The following is a 17303-nucleotide window of genomic DNA, read 5'->3' on the forward strand; positions in this document are numbered from 1 at the left end:
TCAGTCTTCTTCATCTCCAGTCAGTACTATACAAATTCTATCATAAATCTGCCTTTTCTTCTTTGGAAGGAGGCTCTCACAGATTTACTGTTTCCCTATTTCCATGTTCCTCTCTAATCTACCCATTCACATACCCACTGATTATGGCCAGAACCTATGGATAAGTCTCCCTGTCTTCTGTCCCATTTCCCAATCTATCCTGAATCCTCAATCAATTAGTAAGTAAATATTTATGGAACATCTACTAGGTAACTATCATGATAGCATGTCATAATTAAAAAAAATGTTTTAATGTTTGTTTTATTTTTGAGAGAGAAAGAACGTGAGTGGTCGAGAGGCAGAGAGAGAGAAGGAGACACAGAATCTGAAGCAGGCTCCAGGATCTGAGCTGTCAGCACAGAGCCCGACATGGGGCTCAAACCTGTGAACTGAGAGATCATGACGTGAGCCGAAGTTAGACGCTTAACTACTGAGCCACCCAGACACCCCAGCTTGTCATAATTTTATATTACATTCCTGCTTATGAATTTTAAGTACCTTCTTATAGCCAAACTAACCAAGTTAAATATTCTGCTAGCCTTCTAGGCCATCTATCACCTGGTTCTGCTCTATCTCACCTCCTATTTTCCACCGCTCTTCACTGGGCACCCTTCTCCTCACTGGCTGAGCATCTCATCTCCCCTGCCCCATGCCTTATTAATTCTGGCCTCTCCCCTTCCTTGCTGCCTGCAGTGCTTCTCAACTCATTCCTACTTCAATTCATCTCCATCCTCCCAGGGCTAGGTCAGCATGGAAATGTGTTCACTGGGTCATCCTCAACTCCTCCAGTCTCTGAACTTTGATAGCCTAAATCCTAAATTGCAACTTAGCATCTGTATACTTTTTCTTTTGAATGAATGCACAGATAGCACGAATATTGATACCAATATCTACTTTAAATGTCACATAGAAAGTCTATGAAAAAGGTATCATCATCATTATAACTGTTATTTATTAACCATTTCTTACAGTTAAGAAAAACGAGGCTCAATACTTTAAATTTTCTTTCCCCAAAGTACGCAGTTGGTAAGGGTTGAGATGGCAACCTAGCCAAACTAAATCCAGAACTTTCTTCAGGGGACTATTGCAATGCCCAGCTGGCCACTAAAGTGAGGAACCATTACAGATACAAATCAGGTTTCCTGATCCAGGTGAACAATGATGTCGGAAGTATGAAGTTTCAACGAGTTGTTATTTGAACCAAGAGGGCACAAAGGCCAGGAATTTTGTGTTGATAACATGTGTAAAAGAAAACCTATCTCAAATTGAAATCAACTCTTTTTATCATGAGTGCCTTTCTATGGCCAAGTGCCCAGACCTTTCACAAGTTCCTCTTGAAACTCATCTTCCAGGACCCCATAGTTTCCTTGGCCACTAAGAGGGTGGACTCAATTCAGTTTCTTGACACTGACCCAAATCTCAGTCCTGAAAAGAAGGGAGGCCCAGAGTGTGCATGTGCTGACTTTGAGTTCCTGTATTAGGAGAGCCTCAAATGAATTGCTGAGTTTGCTTGAAATTATGATAAAACTTTGTATGATCCTCAAAAAGAAGCATGCTTGCGTGTGTTGACGAGCTTACGTGGGTCAAAACAAGACAGCAACCACCACCACCCCAAAAACCATGCCTACTTCTCCATCCCTGGCTTCCCTGCAGATTTTAGCAGGCACTCAGGTGGAACCTGACTCAAATTGCAGCTCATTAGCACAGAGGAATAGAAGTTTAAGGGAAAGTGTGTAGTAAACAATGCTAATCCTGACTTAAGCAGGAGATAGCGACCTTTCTCCCTTGCCTAAAACAAATCGCTGTTTCAGGCTGTGCGGGCCTGCTTTACCATTACCTGTTAATATGTCTGCAGGCAGAAGATGCAGCTGTGGCCCCGCGAACAGGCTCCACAGTCAGGCTGAACATAATCCCTCATGTAATGAAAAACCTATTTCTATTTCTGAGGCCTCACTACTCTTCATACTGAAGAGCCTTGTGCCTGTCACACATTTATTGAAGCCTATTACTCATCTAGGCAGCGGGGCCCAGTTAGTATTTGGAATTATATTTTAAATCACAATTTTTCTATTATTTATTTTAGGATTCCAAGGCTCCAGTGAAAGCATGTCAGTGTTCCTCTTGATGCGATTTCAAAGGCATTAAAGCCCCAAATCAAAATTCTTTTCTACGCAGAGAACCTTTCTGCATGTGTGGCAAAACTTCCGTCAAGATACCACAGTCCCCAGTCACCCCTTGTGTGCTAGAACCTCAGGATGCTACCGTGATCACATGTGCAGGGGTAGAGATTTTAAGTCTCTCTCCATTCAGCATCAGAGTAATCTTTTCTGGGCCACCAGCTTTACTCCCTCCTCTCACATCAGGCTCTTTTCTTTGGCTTTCGAAGATAAATGGGTAGAGTCTCTTAGGATGCTGGGGACAGGGCTGTGAAGAGATCAGCTAAAACTGTAGCCTCATCATCCAATAGAAAAATAAGAACTGGCTTAATCTAAGTCAGAGGATTTTCTGAGCTGACCACGAAGGCTGAACTTCCATTTATTCACTAGGTCAATGGTGACCATGCGGTTCCTTCCTGTTCTATAGAAGCCAGTGGAAACTGTAATTTTCTCTAGCTATTCATCTGGCCGCCTTCTCCCTTTATATCCCCAGGAAAAAAATACACACACCATATATACCACGGTGACGCAAAGGGATGCCTTCCTGGATTTTCTGTCCCTTGTGCACACTTGCTTCTTCTCGTAATATGTGTTTTCCCCTTGGCATACACAAATCTTCTTGACATTAGCCCCTACACTCTACTTGGCCTATCTATATGAATGAAAATCAGCCAAAATTTGATAGCATGTGCACAATGTCAAGAATCCTTTCAATTTTTTTTTCTTTTTTGCAATTCACACTTCGTTCCTTTTCAGGTCTGGAGTCCTTCTGTACATTTCCACTGGCAGAGATTTCAGACCAGCCCCTTGAAGGAAACCCTGTTGTATATGCAACCTGGTTGTTGGGTTTTGAAAGGTGTGGTGACAAGCCAAGAACCAATTCAATCCACTCTGGGTATCTTCTCAAGGAGCCAGGTTTTGGGTTTTTTTTTGTTGTTTTGTTTCATGCTACTGTCGGAGACACAGGCACAGTAAAGTTTTTGGTCAGGGGTGAGGCAGCAGTAGTGTTGTGATGAAGAAAGAATTACAAAGGGTGTGGCAAATTAGCAAAAGTACTCAGACATGCAATTATGAGAAGAGTTCAGACTCGGCTTTCATGGGATCTCTATTTTTTTTCTTCATGTTTTGACAGCATTCTCCCTGGGTGGGGTACACAAGCGCTTGTTTAATAAACTCCTTAGTCATGCGAACGTGAGAGACAATTCTTTTTCTTCCTTCAGGACAAATTTAGTCACAGATATTTCAGTCGGGTCCACTCTCCAATTTGCTTCTGACATTAAAACAAGCCATTGGTATTTCACTACAATACAGATAGCACTGCTGGGTCAGCTAACCTTTCCAAAGGCTTAATTCCTGTCAGTTTTGAAGAGAAGAATAAAATACCATGCAATCAGCATCCACCTCCCTACAAAAGAAATAGAGATATTTTCTCCCAGACAGGGCCAAGACCATGAGCCCTTGGGTAGCCCTTTTGCCCTGACCACCCCCATCTAAAGAGTCAAGCTGCAGAGGTGGGGGTAGGGTAGACAAGAGGTGGGATAAAGTTGTAGTCGGCATACCAGCACATTTTTTAAAAGTCTAAAATTAAGTGAACTGTAATGTATGTATATTAATTTTAATAAATCTGGACTTGCTCCAAGGATACTTAAAGGTAGAACGTAGAGAATAGGGGACAGGAGGGGAAGGAGCAGTGACATCCACATCTCTGTGAATGCAAACAAACGCTGTGAAAAATGAAACCACTGGAAGCAGGATCCAAAGCTGGTTTCCTTCAAGTCAGATTAAATGTAGCTGTCAAAACATTTCATTAAGATGTGCACATATTGAAAACTTTTTCTGACCAGAACTTTTGGAGCAGGATCTGTGGGAGGAGTGGTGTGGGGGGCCACACTCATACACATGCCAAATGGAGAGGGACTGACCTTCTTTCCCTTCTCTTTCCCAGCCCCCTGACCCCCACCCTCACCAATCCAGATTTGGCTGAGTAATGAGTTGCTACCAGCCTGAACATACCTGTGTCCTATCCTAGACCAAGATATGCCCATGTAGGAATTTGGAAACCTTCCTAAATGTTACAAGTTCATAAATACATTGAATTCGACTAGGAGCTAAAAGTGTAGTGTCAGCTCAGATATTCCTGTTGGACCTTCCTTTACACCATGAAAATAGGCAAAATAAGTCAGGGAAAGGATCTAGTATAAAATAATTCTCCATCATGTCCATTCCTGATCAAGACTGAAGAGAAGATTTTTGAGAATGCCCTCACCTGATTAAAAAACAAATATGCTTGCTTTCTGGCTTCAAGGGTCATTCTAAAGACAACACATCTGAAGACAAAGGTGATTTTTCTAAGCCTAACTTTCAGCGCTCCCCTGGGAGCCAACAGCCACACTCTTTCCATCTCTTACATCATTTGTAGTAGCAAAGACTGTAGCGGAATTACATGGGTATCAATTAGACACAACACAAGATAAACTAACCTTAGTGAGAAATGATTTTGTAGGGGGTGTTTTTACTGCCCCCTCTTCATACAATGTATTTGAAATATAGATTGATGTTCAACATTAGACACATGACTCTCATCTATTAGGCAAGAGCCTGCCGTGTCTATAAATTCAATTTCCTTTATCATGGTGGCTTTCTGGTTTATTTGGATAAATGTTGAGCTGTTCACTGTTATTTATCTAAGTAGTTCATGAGGGAACAGAAAGTTTAATGATGTGAGATGAGGGGGTGAAACAGCACCTCCAAGCAATTCTCAAGGATTGCTTTTCATCTCATTACCTTGGTTGGACTTATTGGTTCAAGAAATCATGCAGAAGATTACATGTCATTTGATGTGCTGGGTGTCACCTTTCCCCCATCCTTGTCTTCTAATTGTTCCATGTTTTATCTTGCTTAGCATATGGTATCTCACAGCCTGCAATGCTTGTTAGTGTTTCTAATCACTGTGTTCATAGCTTCTAGTGTCTTTTCCTTACTTCTTGTCTTAACTTCATCCCACTCTTTTTTGGTATGTATTCTCCTTTCTTTGGATTTTTACCCTTCACTGCTATGGTCCTGAGAAATGTAAGCTAATCACAGGCCAGCTTCTTTTTTTGAGAAGCTTTATGGTTTTTAAAGTAAATTCAAGAGGAGACAATGCCTTCATTGGACAAAAACAGACTGAATAAAAATGGGCACAAGTCTCTACAATTTCTTACTGTGTAATGGTTAGACCACTTCACATTTCTAAGGAGAAAGAAGGATGGCTGACCATTTGTCATAACGATAAGTTAATAAAAACCTTTTTAGTATAAAAGCTTCTATTGCCTGATGGATCTGGGAAAAATGAAGCTCAAATGTCTTAACATCATGGCGCACGTCATTTATGCAAACCATAACTTGTCCAGGCTTTCTCAGCTTTCCTATTAAAAATTTTTTTTTAAATCTTCATTTTTGAGAGAGAGAGAGAGAGACAGACAGCAGACAGACAGACAGACACAAGAGTGCGAGCAGGGAAGGAACAGAGAGAAAGGGAGACACAGAATCCGAAGGAAGCTCCAGGCTCTGAGCTGTCAGCACAGAGCCTGACGATGGGGCTTGAACTCACGAACCATGAGATCACGACCTGAGCCAAAGCTGGACACCCAACTGACTGAGCCACCCAGGTGTCCCTCAGCTTTCCTATTAAGTGTACTATTTTATGGGGTTGCTTATCAGACTCTAGGTCTAGGGAAATTTTTCAAGTAAAAATGTCCTAGATTCAGAGGCTGGTCAGCAGATCCCAGCAAACAATGTGAACAGCCAATCCTTTGCCTAAACAAAATTTTTGGTGCAATGGAAAAACATGAACTTAATATAATAAATTTAATACATTTTAAATTAATAAAAATAATACATAAAACTCATATACAAAGTTGCGAGAAGATTTTTCATGGGAAAAAAGTCTTTAACCTACAATTCTCTCAAGAGAAGAGACACCTTTCTCAAGGAAGTATACAAATGTTATTGAAAGAAGGTTTAAGGGGAGTCTAGGTGGCTCAGTCAAGTACCCAACTAAGTGACTGCAGCTCAGGTCATGATATCACAGATCGTGGGATTCTCTCTCTGTGCCCCTCCATGCTTGCACTTTCTCTGTCTCTCTCAAAATAAAAAAGAAGAAACTTAAAGGGAAGTTTAAGCACATGAACTCTAATTCAGTGAATGCCCTAGAAGTCTATATTTGTAAACTTTGGGCATAAGGTAGCCTTAAAACCAGTTTCAACAATGCTTGTAATTCAAAGGCATACCGAACTTCTTTGAAAGATGTCGTCTTGTTTAGCATGGCCCAAAGAACAGAATGCACTTGATAGACTGCCACTTACCTTTCCCTTTGGAATATAAGCAAGTCTAATCTAAACTTCATTAACGTGCCTCTAAAACACTCATGGTGTAATAGAAGTAAGCCTACGGATAGGATTGCATCATGACGGCAAAGGCAAAAGCAAGGCAATATACCTTTCTTTTATAAAGATCAGAGTCCCTAGGGGAGGGCCAAACGTGTGTGTACACATCTTTCCACATGACCTAACTCCACTGAAAACCCGTCCCAAGGGAAGGGCCTTCCCTAACAGCTGTGAACACAAGTCATGACGAAAGAAAGGCAAAGATTGGAGGCAAAGCTGATCCTCCCTTCTCTGAAGCTTTGGTTTATTAGGGAAAAAAAGCCTTTGAAAGATGATACTTATTATGTATCATATAAATCTTTCTTTCCAAGAAAGGAGGACAATATTCTCTTCAGCAAAACTCTTTTCTTATCAACACATAGTTTAGGACTGCTATATTTCCTGAGACATTCTGATATTTACATATTTAAGGCTAGAAGTTGATAATAAAAAAATGAAATTAGTGGAACATGCAATGCATTATCCTCTCTTTTATGGTAATATTAAATATGCTAATGTAGTTGATGGACCATTTGCTCTCCTAACACAGAGGATCTTAATACGAGACATCAATTTAATAAATGATTTATTTGATGAGTAAAGGGCTCAGACAACAATTCTGCATGTCTATTCTTAACAACCAAAATGTGAATTTTCTAGAAAGGAATTTTCAGTGAAGGACACAGGAAGTATGATTTAAGGTGACCTTAAGAAAACTATGAATGTTCTAAAAGTTCGCTTTGGGGTCAAATTTCTGTCATATGAGGCTGCACAGCTAAGCCGGGAATTTCAGCACAAAACATTCTGTATGGCTTGTGTACACAGACCTAATTCACCATATAATAGTCCTCTTCTCTATTTGGTGCCTCGTAGCAATTGCTTCATTTCTTAGCACATCCTCATTTACAGAGAAGCAGCCAACAGACTTTCAGATTTATGCCATTATTTGCTTTTTCACCTTGAACTCCAACTAAATTCTGCCACACTTTTGTAAAATGAGTGCCAAATGGTGGCCGTATGCCAGACACAAACACTTCCCAGTTTCACTCATCCAGCTCTCTTGATTTCAGGGAATCACAGATTCCGGCTAGAGGGCTTAAATGTGGTGCTTACACAACCCCCCTAACTGTTCCTTTGCCTGAATGCTTTATAACTTGGAAATGCTTGGGAACAGAGGCAATTACAACTTCAGGGAACCAGAAACTTCCCTTTACATGGGGGAACAAGTAAAACCAGGGATCAGGGATTTCGGGCACTTGATAACGCTGTCCATTAATGGTCCAACTTAGCCCTAACCGTAATCAGCATTTATTAATTAAATAAATATTTATTTATGCTTACAAGGTGTTAGGCATTGTTGGGGATACAGTGATCCAAGAGCCTGGTTTTATGCTTTTCAATGGACCTCGTCTAGGAGTGTGGGAGCCAATACGATAATCGTAATAACTGTTTAGTTGAGCTTCTACTGTGTGTCAGGTGCCACCACATTTCACTGATTCTAAAACTCAGATGTGTTCACATTTTCCTATCTCTGAAACCAGAATGCATTTTACAACTGGTGTTTTCTTATAGTCATGGCTGGCCAAGCAGACAATGGTTTGCTGGTCTGACTATAGACCTATCTATTCATAGGGTTGTATGTCATTCCAGGTGGTCTGTGCCTACCTCTTTCCAAAACTACATAATAAAAATTATAAATGCTAAGTACTTGTCACAGTACTTAGGGGATACATACAAAAACGACATTGCTCATACCTGATGACATTGCATTTGAAGAAAAGTTGAATACATATATAATATTAGTGAACACCTGAAGTATCTTTACAAGGCAGGAATTATCCCACTGTTTTGGATAAGGAAACTATAGTATAGGGAGATTAAGCGGCAAGCCCAAGTCACAAAGCTTTTAAGTATACACATCAGAATTTGAACCCAGGCTTCCCTGAGACCAAAGCCCATTCATGTGATTTCCATCACATCAAGGTAGTACTTTTCTAATTAACATGGCAAGAACGCCTGCAATTGTGTTACAGGTAAAACGTAGAACGAAACAATACTTATTTACAGTACAACAGAAGCTATATCCAGAATTCTAAATCATGAAACGTGTAAATATAAACAAACACATGCAAAGCTTAGGAAATGAAGAATTTAAAAGCTTCCTGTGGAAGGTGAAGGGTCTGTGGGCTTGATGACCACCCTAAGTGACGCAGTCAAATAAACAGAGCATGTGGGAGAGACACACAAAATGTCATAGCTTCGCATCCCATTACTGCTTCTGAACTGATTGCTGACTGCCAGAGAGATAATGGTCACAGAGAAATTTCAGGACAAAGGCCTGAATGGTGAGTTGACAGAAAGACAGTTGGTGAACACTGCATTCTCATTCACCCAACACATGCTCTGTGGAGCCACAAGGTCTTAGGCCAGCAGATCATACTGATAACACTGTCTACTTGTCATGGTCCTTGAGGGGCACAGGGTGGTAGCACTACTCACTCTTCCCTGGTTTTGCATTAAGAGGGTCTACAAAATAAAGACCAAAAGTTGCTTCCTCTTCCTCATCCACAGAGCTAGCCTGTCAGGGTGGGAAAGCCCTGTATCAGCTGGCTACCTTGATTTCTGACAGGTGGCTTGTGGAGGAAAGCCCAGGCACATCACCTCAGTAAAGGAACTTTTCTGAATGTCACACATGAGATACGCATGTTGCCACATGGCTGCTAGGTGATGGAGACCAGAGACCTAGCTAATGACTTAATTTGCTTTCCATAAATTGACACATCCTCTGAAATTAAGAGTACAATTATGAAATGGCAGCCCCCACTGCCAGAGACTCACCAGTGTGTAAGCAGGGACAGGACTTTATTATCTGGTTAAGAGCACATTAGCATATCTATTCGATAAAAAGTCTGTTACTAACATCAGAACTGATAACATAACTGGGTCCCCTGACTTATTTGTGGGAAGTTTTTTTTCCTTCTCTGTGGGACTAAATACAAGCTTTGACCATCTGGGGCTGGGGAGGTGGGTGGAAATGTTACTTGCAGGATTGTTCAGATTTAATCACTACCATTTTGCCCTTTATATAATGGGAGGTAAATACACAATTTGGAATTCATACAGAGGTCAAGGATTAGCATCTCTCTGGATCATCAAAGAACAGTGAGTCTGAATGAGAGGGCCAACATTTTTCCTAGGCTGTATCCTCACAAAGGATGCCAGGTAAGTGTACGCTTCTCATCATTTTCTGTCATTTTCTTTCTGTTTTCCCCAAATCTGCTCTGTTCAGTGAGATGGGAATACACAAAATAGCAGCTCTGAACACAGGATTCATCAGTCTGAGTCTCAACATATCAATTTTCAAGTGTAGCAACTTTAAACACATTGTAGGCTTTTAGTTTCCATAGAAAATAATCTCTCATTGTTTTCAAAAGAAACTGAAAGCCCCCCAAATTACCACACTTTTAACATCCTGACATGTTGATGGCCCGCGTTCTTCCCAGATCAAAGTGAGAGTGGCAGAAGACAGAGCGTTGAGCAGCTTACTTAAAACATAGTATTTCATATTTGGCAGGAATTACTGTAGTGAAAAAAGACAAGGTGACTTTCTAATATATAGATGTATTTTGGTTTGGCAGAGATCTGAAGAGCTAAAAACTAATTTAGGATGACATAAATGCTCTTATCTTTCTTACCCCCTTCCCTTCCCAACCACATGAAGAGTTTTTGACAGAAACTCAGCGTATATTGCATATTGTCTTTAACTTGGGGATGACAGTCTGAGTCCTGTGTCATGGTGAACTGTTGTGTTGACTCTCATCTTAGAATTTCTAGGATTATCTTGATTTAAGCAGTAAAGTCATATATCACAAGCACCTTTCTTCCTTGATGTGGGTAGCCTGTAAGAACTTCAATGCCTTTTAAGGAAACAGGATCTATTTGACCTTAACCTAGGAGAAGAAAGCAATGATGTCATTCAGGGACTCTGCACTGTTACAACCTGTTGGCAAACCTTAACAAAGAAAGGGTCTTTGTCACCTTGAAAAACAGGCCATGATTTTGCAGAGGAACCTAGGGTAAATGAAGGTTGAAGACAAGTGTGTATGTGGCAAAGTTTTTAGGTCATTACACTCTACCCGTGGGTTGAAACACTATCTCAAGCCATCCATTAGGATGGAAACTTTTACCCTTTGCAAAGTTTTAAAGAGAAAAGTGGCTTGCTTTTTCTACCTTTTGGTTTGGATCAGGAAGTCAGATCTAATTATTCATTATGAAGTGGGATGGCAGCATCAGAAAAAATTACCCACTGCACTTATAGTGGATGAGTAGTTGGACAATCGGCCAGTTGGAAAGCAAATGTTTTCTTTCTGTAAAAATGGAAACACTCCGAAAAGGTATTTTTAGGAAAAGAACAGTAATGTAATCAAAGAGGGGCTGGCAAACCATGGCCTGGGGGCCAAATCCAGTCTGCCACCTGTTTGTTTGTATGTTTTTAACAACAGCACATGAGCTAAGGACTAGTTTTACATTTTAAATAGCTTAAAAATATAAAAAGAATAATATTTCATGACACATGGAAAGTACATGAAATGCAAATTTCCATGTCCATAAGTAAAGTCTCCTGGAACACAGCCCTGCCCGTTTGCTTACACACGTGTACGGCTGCTTCTGCCATACAACAGCAGAGTAGAGCAACTGTGACACAGACTTCACGACCCACAAAACCAAAAAAGATCTGCTATCTGGCTCTTGACAGAAAATATCTGCTGACCACTATAACAGAAGAGGTTTGTGAAAACAGACACAAAAAGACAGGTTAAGAGACGGAGGAAGAGATACAGTTTCTCTCCACTTCAGGAATCATCAGAAGATGGCTTGGGAAGGAAAGAGCTGAATTATTCTCCCTTATTAATGAAGGCAAAAATCAGATACAGGGAGTTGATGCTACAAAAGGGATGATTTAGGTCTTATGTGATATTTGGAAATCATTAGGGGACTAATCAGGAGACTAAGGACCTAGTCTTTTACTCTTATAACTAACCAGCCATGTGATGGCAGTCTCTCTGGGCCTCAGCATCAACTCTTGTGAAATGATTGTATTCTGCCAATTTTATTTTCTGCTAGAGTGGATGTTGGGGCTGTGGGTATGGTTCAAATGTAATAATTACGGAAAAAATGCTTTAAATGTAAAGGCTTGCAGTTCTGAGCAAATAGAAGTTTCCAATCAGTTATTGTTATGTATACTATGAGGATAAAAACAGTACAGTTGACATAAAACAGGTGAGAAACTCTACATTAGTTACATGATCCAGAAACTTAGGGATCTCGAGGGATTTCTGGTGTTGCAGGCAATGAAAGCACTTGACATGCCTGAGGATAGAAGACAACTTCCTGAGAGGGAAGCTCTTCTGTATTTCATAGCCACTACTCCCTAGGAACCACATGGGCTAGGGCCTGAGTGATGCACAAAATGGTCCCCTTGTGGTTCATGCAGCTTCTCAAAGTAATTTATTCCAGGATGTTATGTACACTGGGAGAATCTGGCATAGGAAGAATCTTATGGAAAGTACATCATAAAAGATCGTTGGCTCCAGTTGTGTCAGTAGGAAAGGAGGAATCTATCCTGAGTTGGTAAAGGCCCACACTTCCAATATGCACAAGAGTTGACCTTATTCTGCTTTCACACTCACCCTCATACTGGATGTAAAGAAGAACTTGTCATGGGGCTGAGCTATTCCAGATTGCTCATTTTTGGAGTCTTCTCTCCACAGGTTTGAACATGAAAGGAAGATAATTTGATCTATTTGTCACAGCTCCTGGCAGGCCTGAACCCAGTGCCTGTCCATAAATATCTTGGGGCTGATGCTTAATTTCAGGACTTATAATGTTCTAGTGGAACATGGAGTCATGTATGAACCAGAATGGGCTCAGGTCTTAAAAACTCTGGTCTCCCCTAACAGGAAGGCTTTGATTTTTTACGTTGCCCTTCTGTCCTTCCCTGATGGCTTGTTTTCTTGGTGGGCACAATCACTTGTTGCTCCCAACAGCACTTTTCTCTGTTTGTAATGTACTGTTTATGCCCCTGCAGCTCTGTAATTAATAATATACTCCTTTTCATCTTCAAAGTGATTTATACACATTAATTAATCCTCACCATACTTTGGAGTTTCTGCATGTAAATATCCATCATGCTTCCAGAATTTACTTGGGAAACCAAGACTCAGAAGGAAAACAACTTTGTCAAGGCAAAGGAGAAATGAATCACTAGGTCAAGATCAGCACTCAAAACCTTGACCCCTTCATGGTGCTTGCAGATCTGCTGTCACCTCTGGGAGAGTAGCCCCATGGCTCCACACTCACCAGCATTACTGCTGGGAAAACTGGCCCCTTCCATCATTTATTTTTGAGTCATAATGTATTCTTTAATACTCCAGGGTTAAAGCATAATCTTACCTAAAGCATACATAATAGAAAATGATGGATTATAATCTAATAAACTATCCTAAGATGCTCAGGTCCAGCTTCTAGTAGCCTCCAGACTGAGGATAAATATGTTTCCTAATCCATCATTTACAAGATACACACCCAATTAAAACATTAAACTCTCACTATATGGTTTCCCATTTATGTAATCGCCCTACAGAAAGCTATTATATTTTAACTATCAAGCTCAATACATCAGGCGATAGCCATCTATCTCTCTCTGGCAAGTGGAGTAGGAGGTACACTGGGGATGGTATTGGCAGAGGTGAGCAGTGCCTCAATTTCTGTATCTGGGCTCCCCATGGTGCCCACAGGCTCAGCAGAACATTAAGCCTGAGAAGTAAGCTCATGGACCCTTTTTGCAGTTCCTGACACAAAGCCAAATCATGCAAAGACCCTGAAGGCAATTCAATTTGTTTCTACCAAGCCTCCCTGAACAGTTAGCTGGGGAAGTACACAAAACTACTTCTAACAACACAAAAGATTCTACTCAAGTGATTGAGAGTGCAACAGATGCCTTTTCCCCTCCCTTGTCAATCCATGACTCCATACTTCATCGAGAGCAAGTGAGAAGCAGGCATGACTTTAAATTAGGAGTATATGGGTGTCAGACCTCAGTCCCCATGTGGAGCTGGGGTTTACAGCATCAAGGATTCTGCAAAGTTCCAGATAAACTGGTGCCTTTCCCCAGAGTGTCAATTTTCTCAGTTTTGGAGGTCATTCCCAGGAGACACAACAGGAAAAGAATGTAAAAACTTATATTTCTACATTAAGGTGAGCATAGCAATATTATGGGAGAGAGTGAAAACTTCACATCAATTTTTGGCTTGTAATGGCGTTGGGCAGAGCCCCAGATCACTGGGGCTGTGTAGTCAACCTCCTTTACCATCAGGTAAGCTTGGGTAGAATGGTCGGGGAAGTCCTGGACCAATTCCTTCTCTGGCAGGCACCAAGCTGGCTGCCTGATGATGAAGGAAGTGTTCACTGCTGAAGGACAAGGGACAAAGTCAAAATAATCAGGGTTGCTTTTTTACCCCCCTCTCTTAAATGAGAGGAGTTTCAGCCTAAGTGTTGAGAAGAATTTTGGAGTCAGCCTCTTTCTGCTGGTGTTTTATAGGTTTGTTTTGCAACATGGCAGAGCCCCAAATTGGGGAGGCCTGTCATGGCTGCCCTGAAACTAAGCCAGAGCCATCAAGTGTTTCAAATAAACTTTATCAAACATCACGGGGCCTCTGCCTGGGCCAGGAGATCTGCATTGGCAAGCTCAGTTGACAGATCAGCAGCACCAGGGCTCTTTGCTGAGGCCAGGAGCTGTGAGCAAGCTTTGTGTCCAGACCAGGGTGCTCATATGCACATGGCACTCTGCCCCTCAGCTCTTGGCACCTGCTGCTTCCTGCAGTTACAGGGCTACACCCCATGGATGCAAACCAATACGCCTGGCATAGGAAGAAAAATACCACTGCAACTTAACCAACCTGCTACCCTAAGTTATATCCTGAGTTCCCAGAAGCAAGGTTGGCATGTGAGATGAACCTCACTCATGAATGTGGTGCAATTCAGGTTGAGACTAAAAGGACACAAGCAAAGGAAAGGATGTGGGCAACATCCACTGTGCCTAGGTGACTTGATTCCACACAAAGACCTGGTTGGATGCTCTGACCTCTCAATCCTGTTTCTGTTCCACACCTCTGAAAATAAGCTAGCAATTTAACTTTCCTTTGAATCAAGATGTTCCCAGACATGCTGGTTACTATTATTTGATTCAGTTTTTGGCTGAAATTAACCCATGTTGCATGAATTTTAGAGCACAGACCTGGGTTAAAATCCAGTGATGGAAGACACTAGAAGACTACTTCAGGAAAGAGGGATGGGTTCACAGGAACAACAATTTTCAGCTCATGTCCAAGAAAGAATACAGCAGGCATGCTTAATTCATCTGATAAATGTTAATTGGAGTCTTGAGAAAGAAACTCATCAGATTTAAATACATTTCAGGAGAGAAAAAGCACTCCCATCCCTCATTCATTTTTACGTCTTTCAGGAGCCAATAAGCAAACTGTACAGACAACAGAGGGCTTCTCCATTCATAAGCCCACAATCTCTGCCCCACCTCCTCATGGCCAGGGTCATGGAGCAGGCTGCCTTGACTTACCTATGAAGTATGCCAGCAGAATCGCCAAAAGGAGGGCTGCGGCGATGGCGGACAGGGCGGCACATTTCCAGCTGCAGTATTTGGAGGGCTTCTTCAGCTTGAAGGCCTTCCTGGAGAAGGTATTCCGGGGCAGCAGGCGGGGTGGTGGCGTGTAAACGGTTCCTGAGGTCAAAGGGTATCCCGGAGAAGAGCTGCTAAACAGGGGTGTGCTTCCCGAGGAGGTTTTAAAGAGAAAGTGCCTGGCAAGAAAAAGGAAAGAGTTAGCATGGACATGGGTGGCTCCTGGAGAACATAGACCTGCTTTTTCTTTCACTCTGCTTTATCTAGTTCTATACAGTGCTAGTTAACTGCTCTACTTTGTCATGGAAAAAGGGGCAAAGATTACATCTGATAGTGACATAAATTAATTCCATAGAGTCACATCATTTATGCATTCCATATGCATCTAGATTTTACCTTCCACAACAATCCTGAAAAGTATTCAAAGCAAATATGGAAAGTGAGTTACCGTTTGCAACTTGGAGATGATGATGATGATGATGATGATGATGATGATACTAAACAGTATCAGGTACTAGAACCTGCTATTTAAAGGCACTTGAGGGGTGTCTGGTTTGTTGGGTTAAGTTTGGTTAAGTTTAAGCATCTGACGCTCGATTTTGGCTCAGGATCTCATGGTTCATGGGATCAAGCCCCTCATCAGGCTCTGGGCTGGTATCATGGAGCCTGCCTGGGATCCTTTCTCTCTCTCTCTCTCTCTCTCTCTCTTCCTGCCCTCTGTCCCATGCTCAAGCACACACATGTGTGCTCTCTCTGAAAATAAATAAAGATTCAAAGACACTTGAAATAATACTGTCACAACAACTTAGAAACTAAATATTAAAATATTTAAGATATGAGAAATCAGGCTGGAAGAATTCAAGCAACTGTCCAAGGATGTGAACCCTGAGTGCTGCCTCATGCTAAAGTGTGTACTCTTCAGTGTTACTCTAAACTACCTATCTTGAGCCTTCTTCCTGGGCTGTTTGCCCTCCTCCATCTTGCTTCCTGTTCTGAGACTGCCTCTCTAGGTCATGTGATGTTTTTCCTTTGGAAACATCTTTGCCTGGCAATTAAACAAGGTGCCCTTGGTCTCTAGGACTATGGTGTGACAAGAGGGTAATGGGGTCTACTGTTGACACTTAATATAACCCTTCTTCAGGGTCAGGAGACTGTCACTCCAAGGACACTTCAAGGACCATAAATTCTCTGACAGATTCTTCTCTCTTGTGTATGCCATTTATAAGACTTCAAATGTGACTTGCCACACCTTATTTAAAATGATGACTGTCTTCCAGGAAATCTATAGTGAACTTTAAAGCATGGATTAAGTAGTGTCTAGAGTCTGAGCAGCTGGAAGCTGGGACTGTGTCTTCTTTTATACCTTGTTCATTTTTATGTTCCCAGTAACCAACTCAAAGCTCCACATGCAAGGGGCTTGAATGAATGAATGAATGAATGGAGTTTCCTCATTTTTTTGTAAACTTAAGATCCTAAGATTCCAAAACGTTATGCAGGTATTTCCTTTCAAGTCTTCAGTAGGTGACCACATACTATGTGTCAATTACAATGGTAAATGTTTTATTTGCATGCAACCTCACATCAACCCTATATTATTACCATAGTTTTACAAATGAGAACACTGAAGCTGGAAGTTAGCAAGCAGGGTCATCAGGGCTAAAACTCCAGTCTGCCTGGCTCTCAATGCTCCAGTTGGACCTACTACACCACACTACCCCCTGCATATGGGGCTTAGCAAGCTACCCTGGTAGGATTCTGAGGCAAGATCAGAGTTATTACAAATATTTGTGTCTTGGATGCTTCCAGATAAATCCGTGAAAGTATTTTAATCTTTGACAAAGATCACACAAGACTGATATGATTGACAATGATGTCAGAAAATGAGTGTCTGATTAGTGAACTATTTAATATAGCCAACATTAAAGCAAACAACTGATATTTAAACTTTATTTGTACTATAAGTATGCTTGATGATCTGAGTAAAGGCAAGAGGTTGGATTCCATAAA

The 17303-nt window shown here is 41.3% G+C and overlaps 1 protein-coding gene across 3 annotated transcripts in view; it reads right to left on the bottom strand.

The window, feature by feature from the left end:
* The window catches only part of TENM2 (teneurin transmembrane protein 2), a 943516-nt gene that overhangs the window by 255910 nt on the left and 670303 nt on the right, over window positions 1-17303 (bottom strand). For all 3 annotated transcript variants that reach the window (XM_047073159.1, XM_047073150.1, XM_047073168.1), the window contains one exon: window positions 15237-15475. In XM_047073159.1, the coding sequence (XP_046929115.1) occupies window positions 15237-15475 (239 nt within the window). The remainder of the gene's footprint in view (window positions 1-15236; window positions 15476-17303) is intronic.

This window comes from Lynx rufus, unplaced genomic scaffold (genome assembly GCF_022079265.1).
Source record: "Lynx rufus isolate CCGP_SWC_20201006 ecotype Redwood Valley unplaced genomic scaffold, mLynRuf1.p SCAF_1, whole genome shotgun sequence".
Classification (NCBI taxonomy): Eukaryota; Metazoa; Chordata; class Mammalia; order Carnivora; family Felidae; genus Lynx; species Lynx rufus.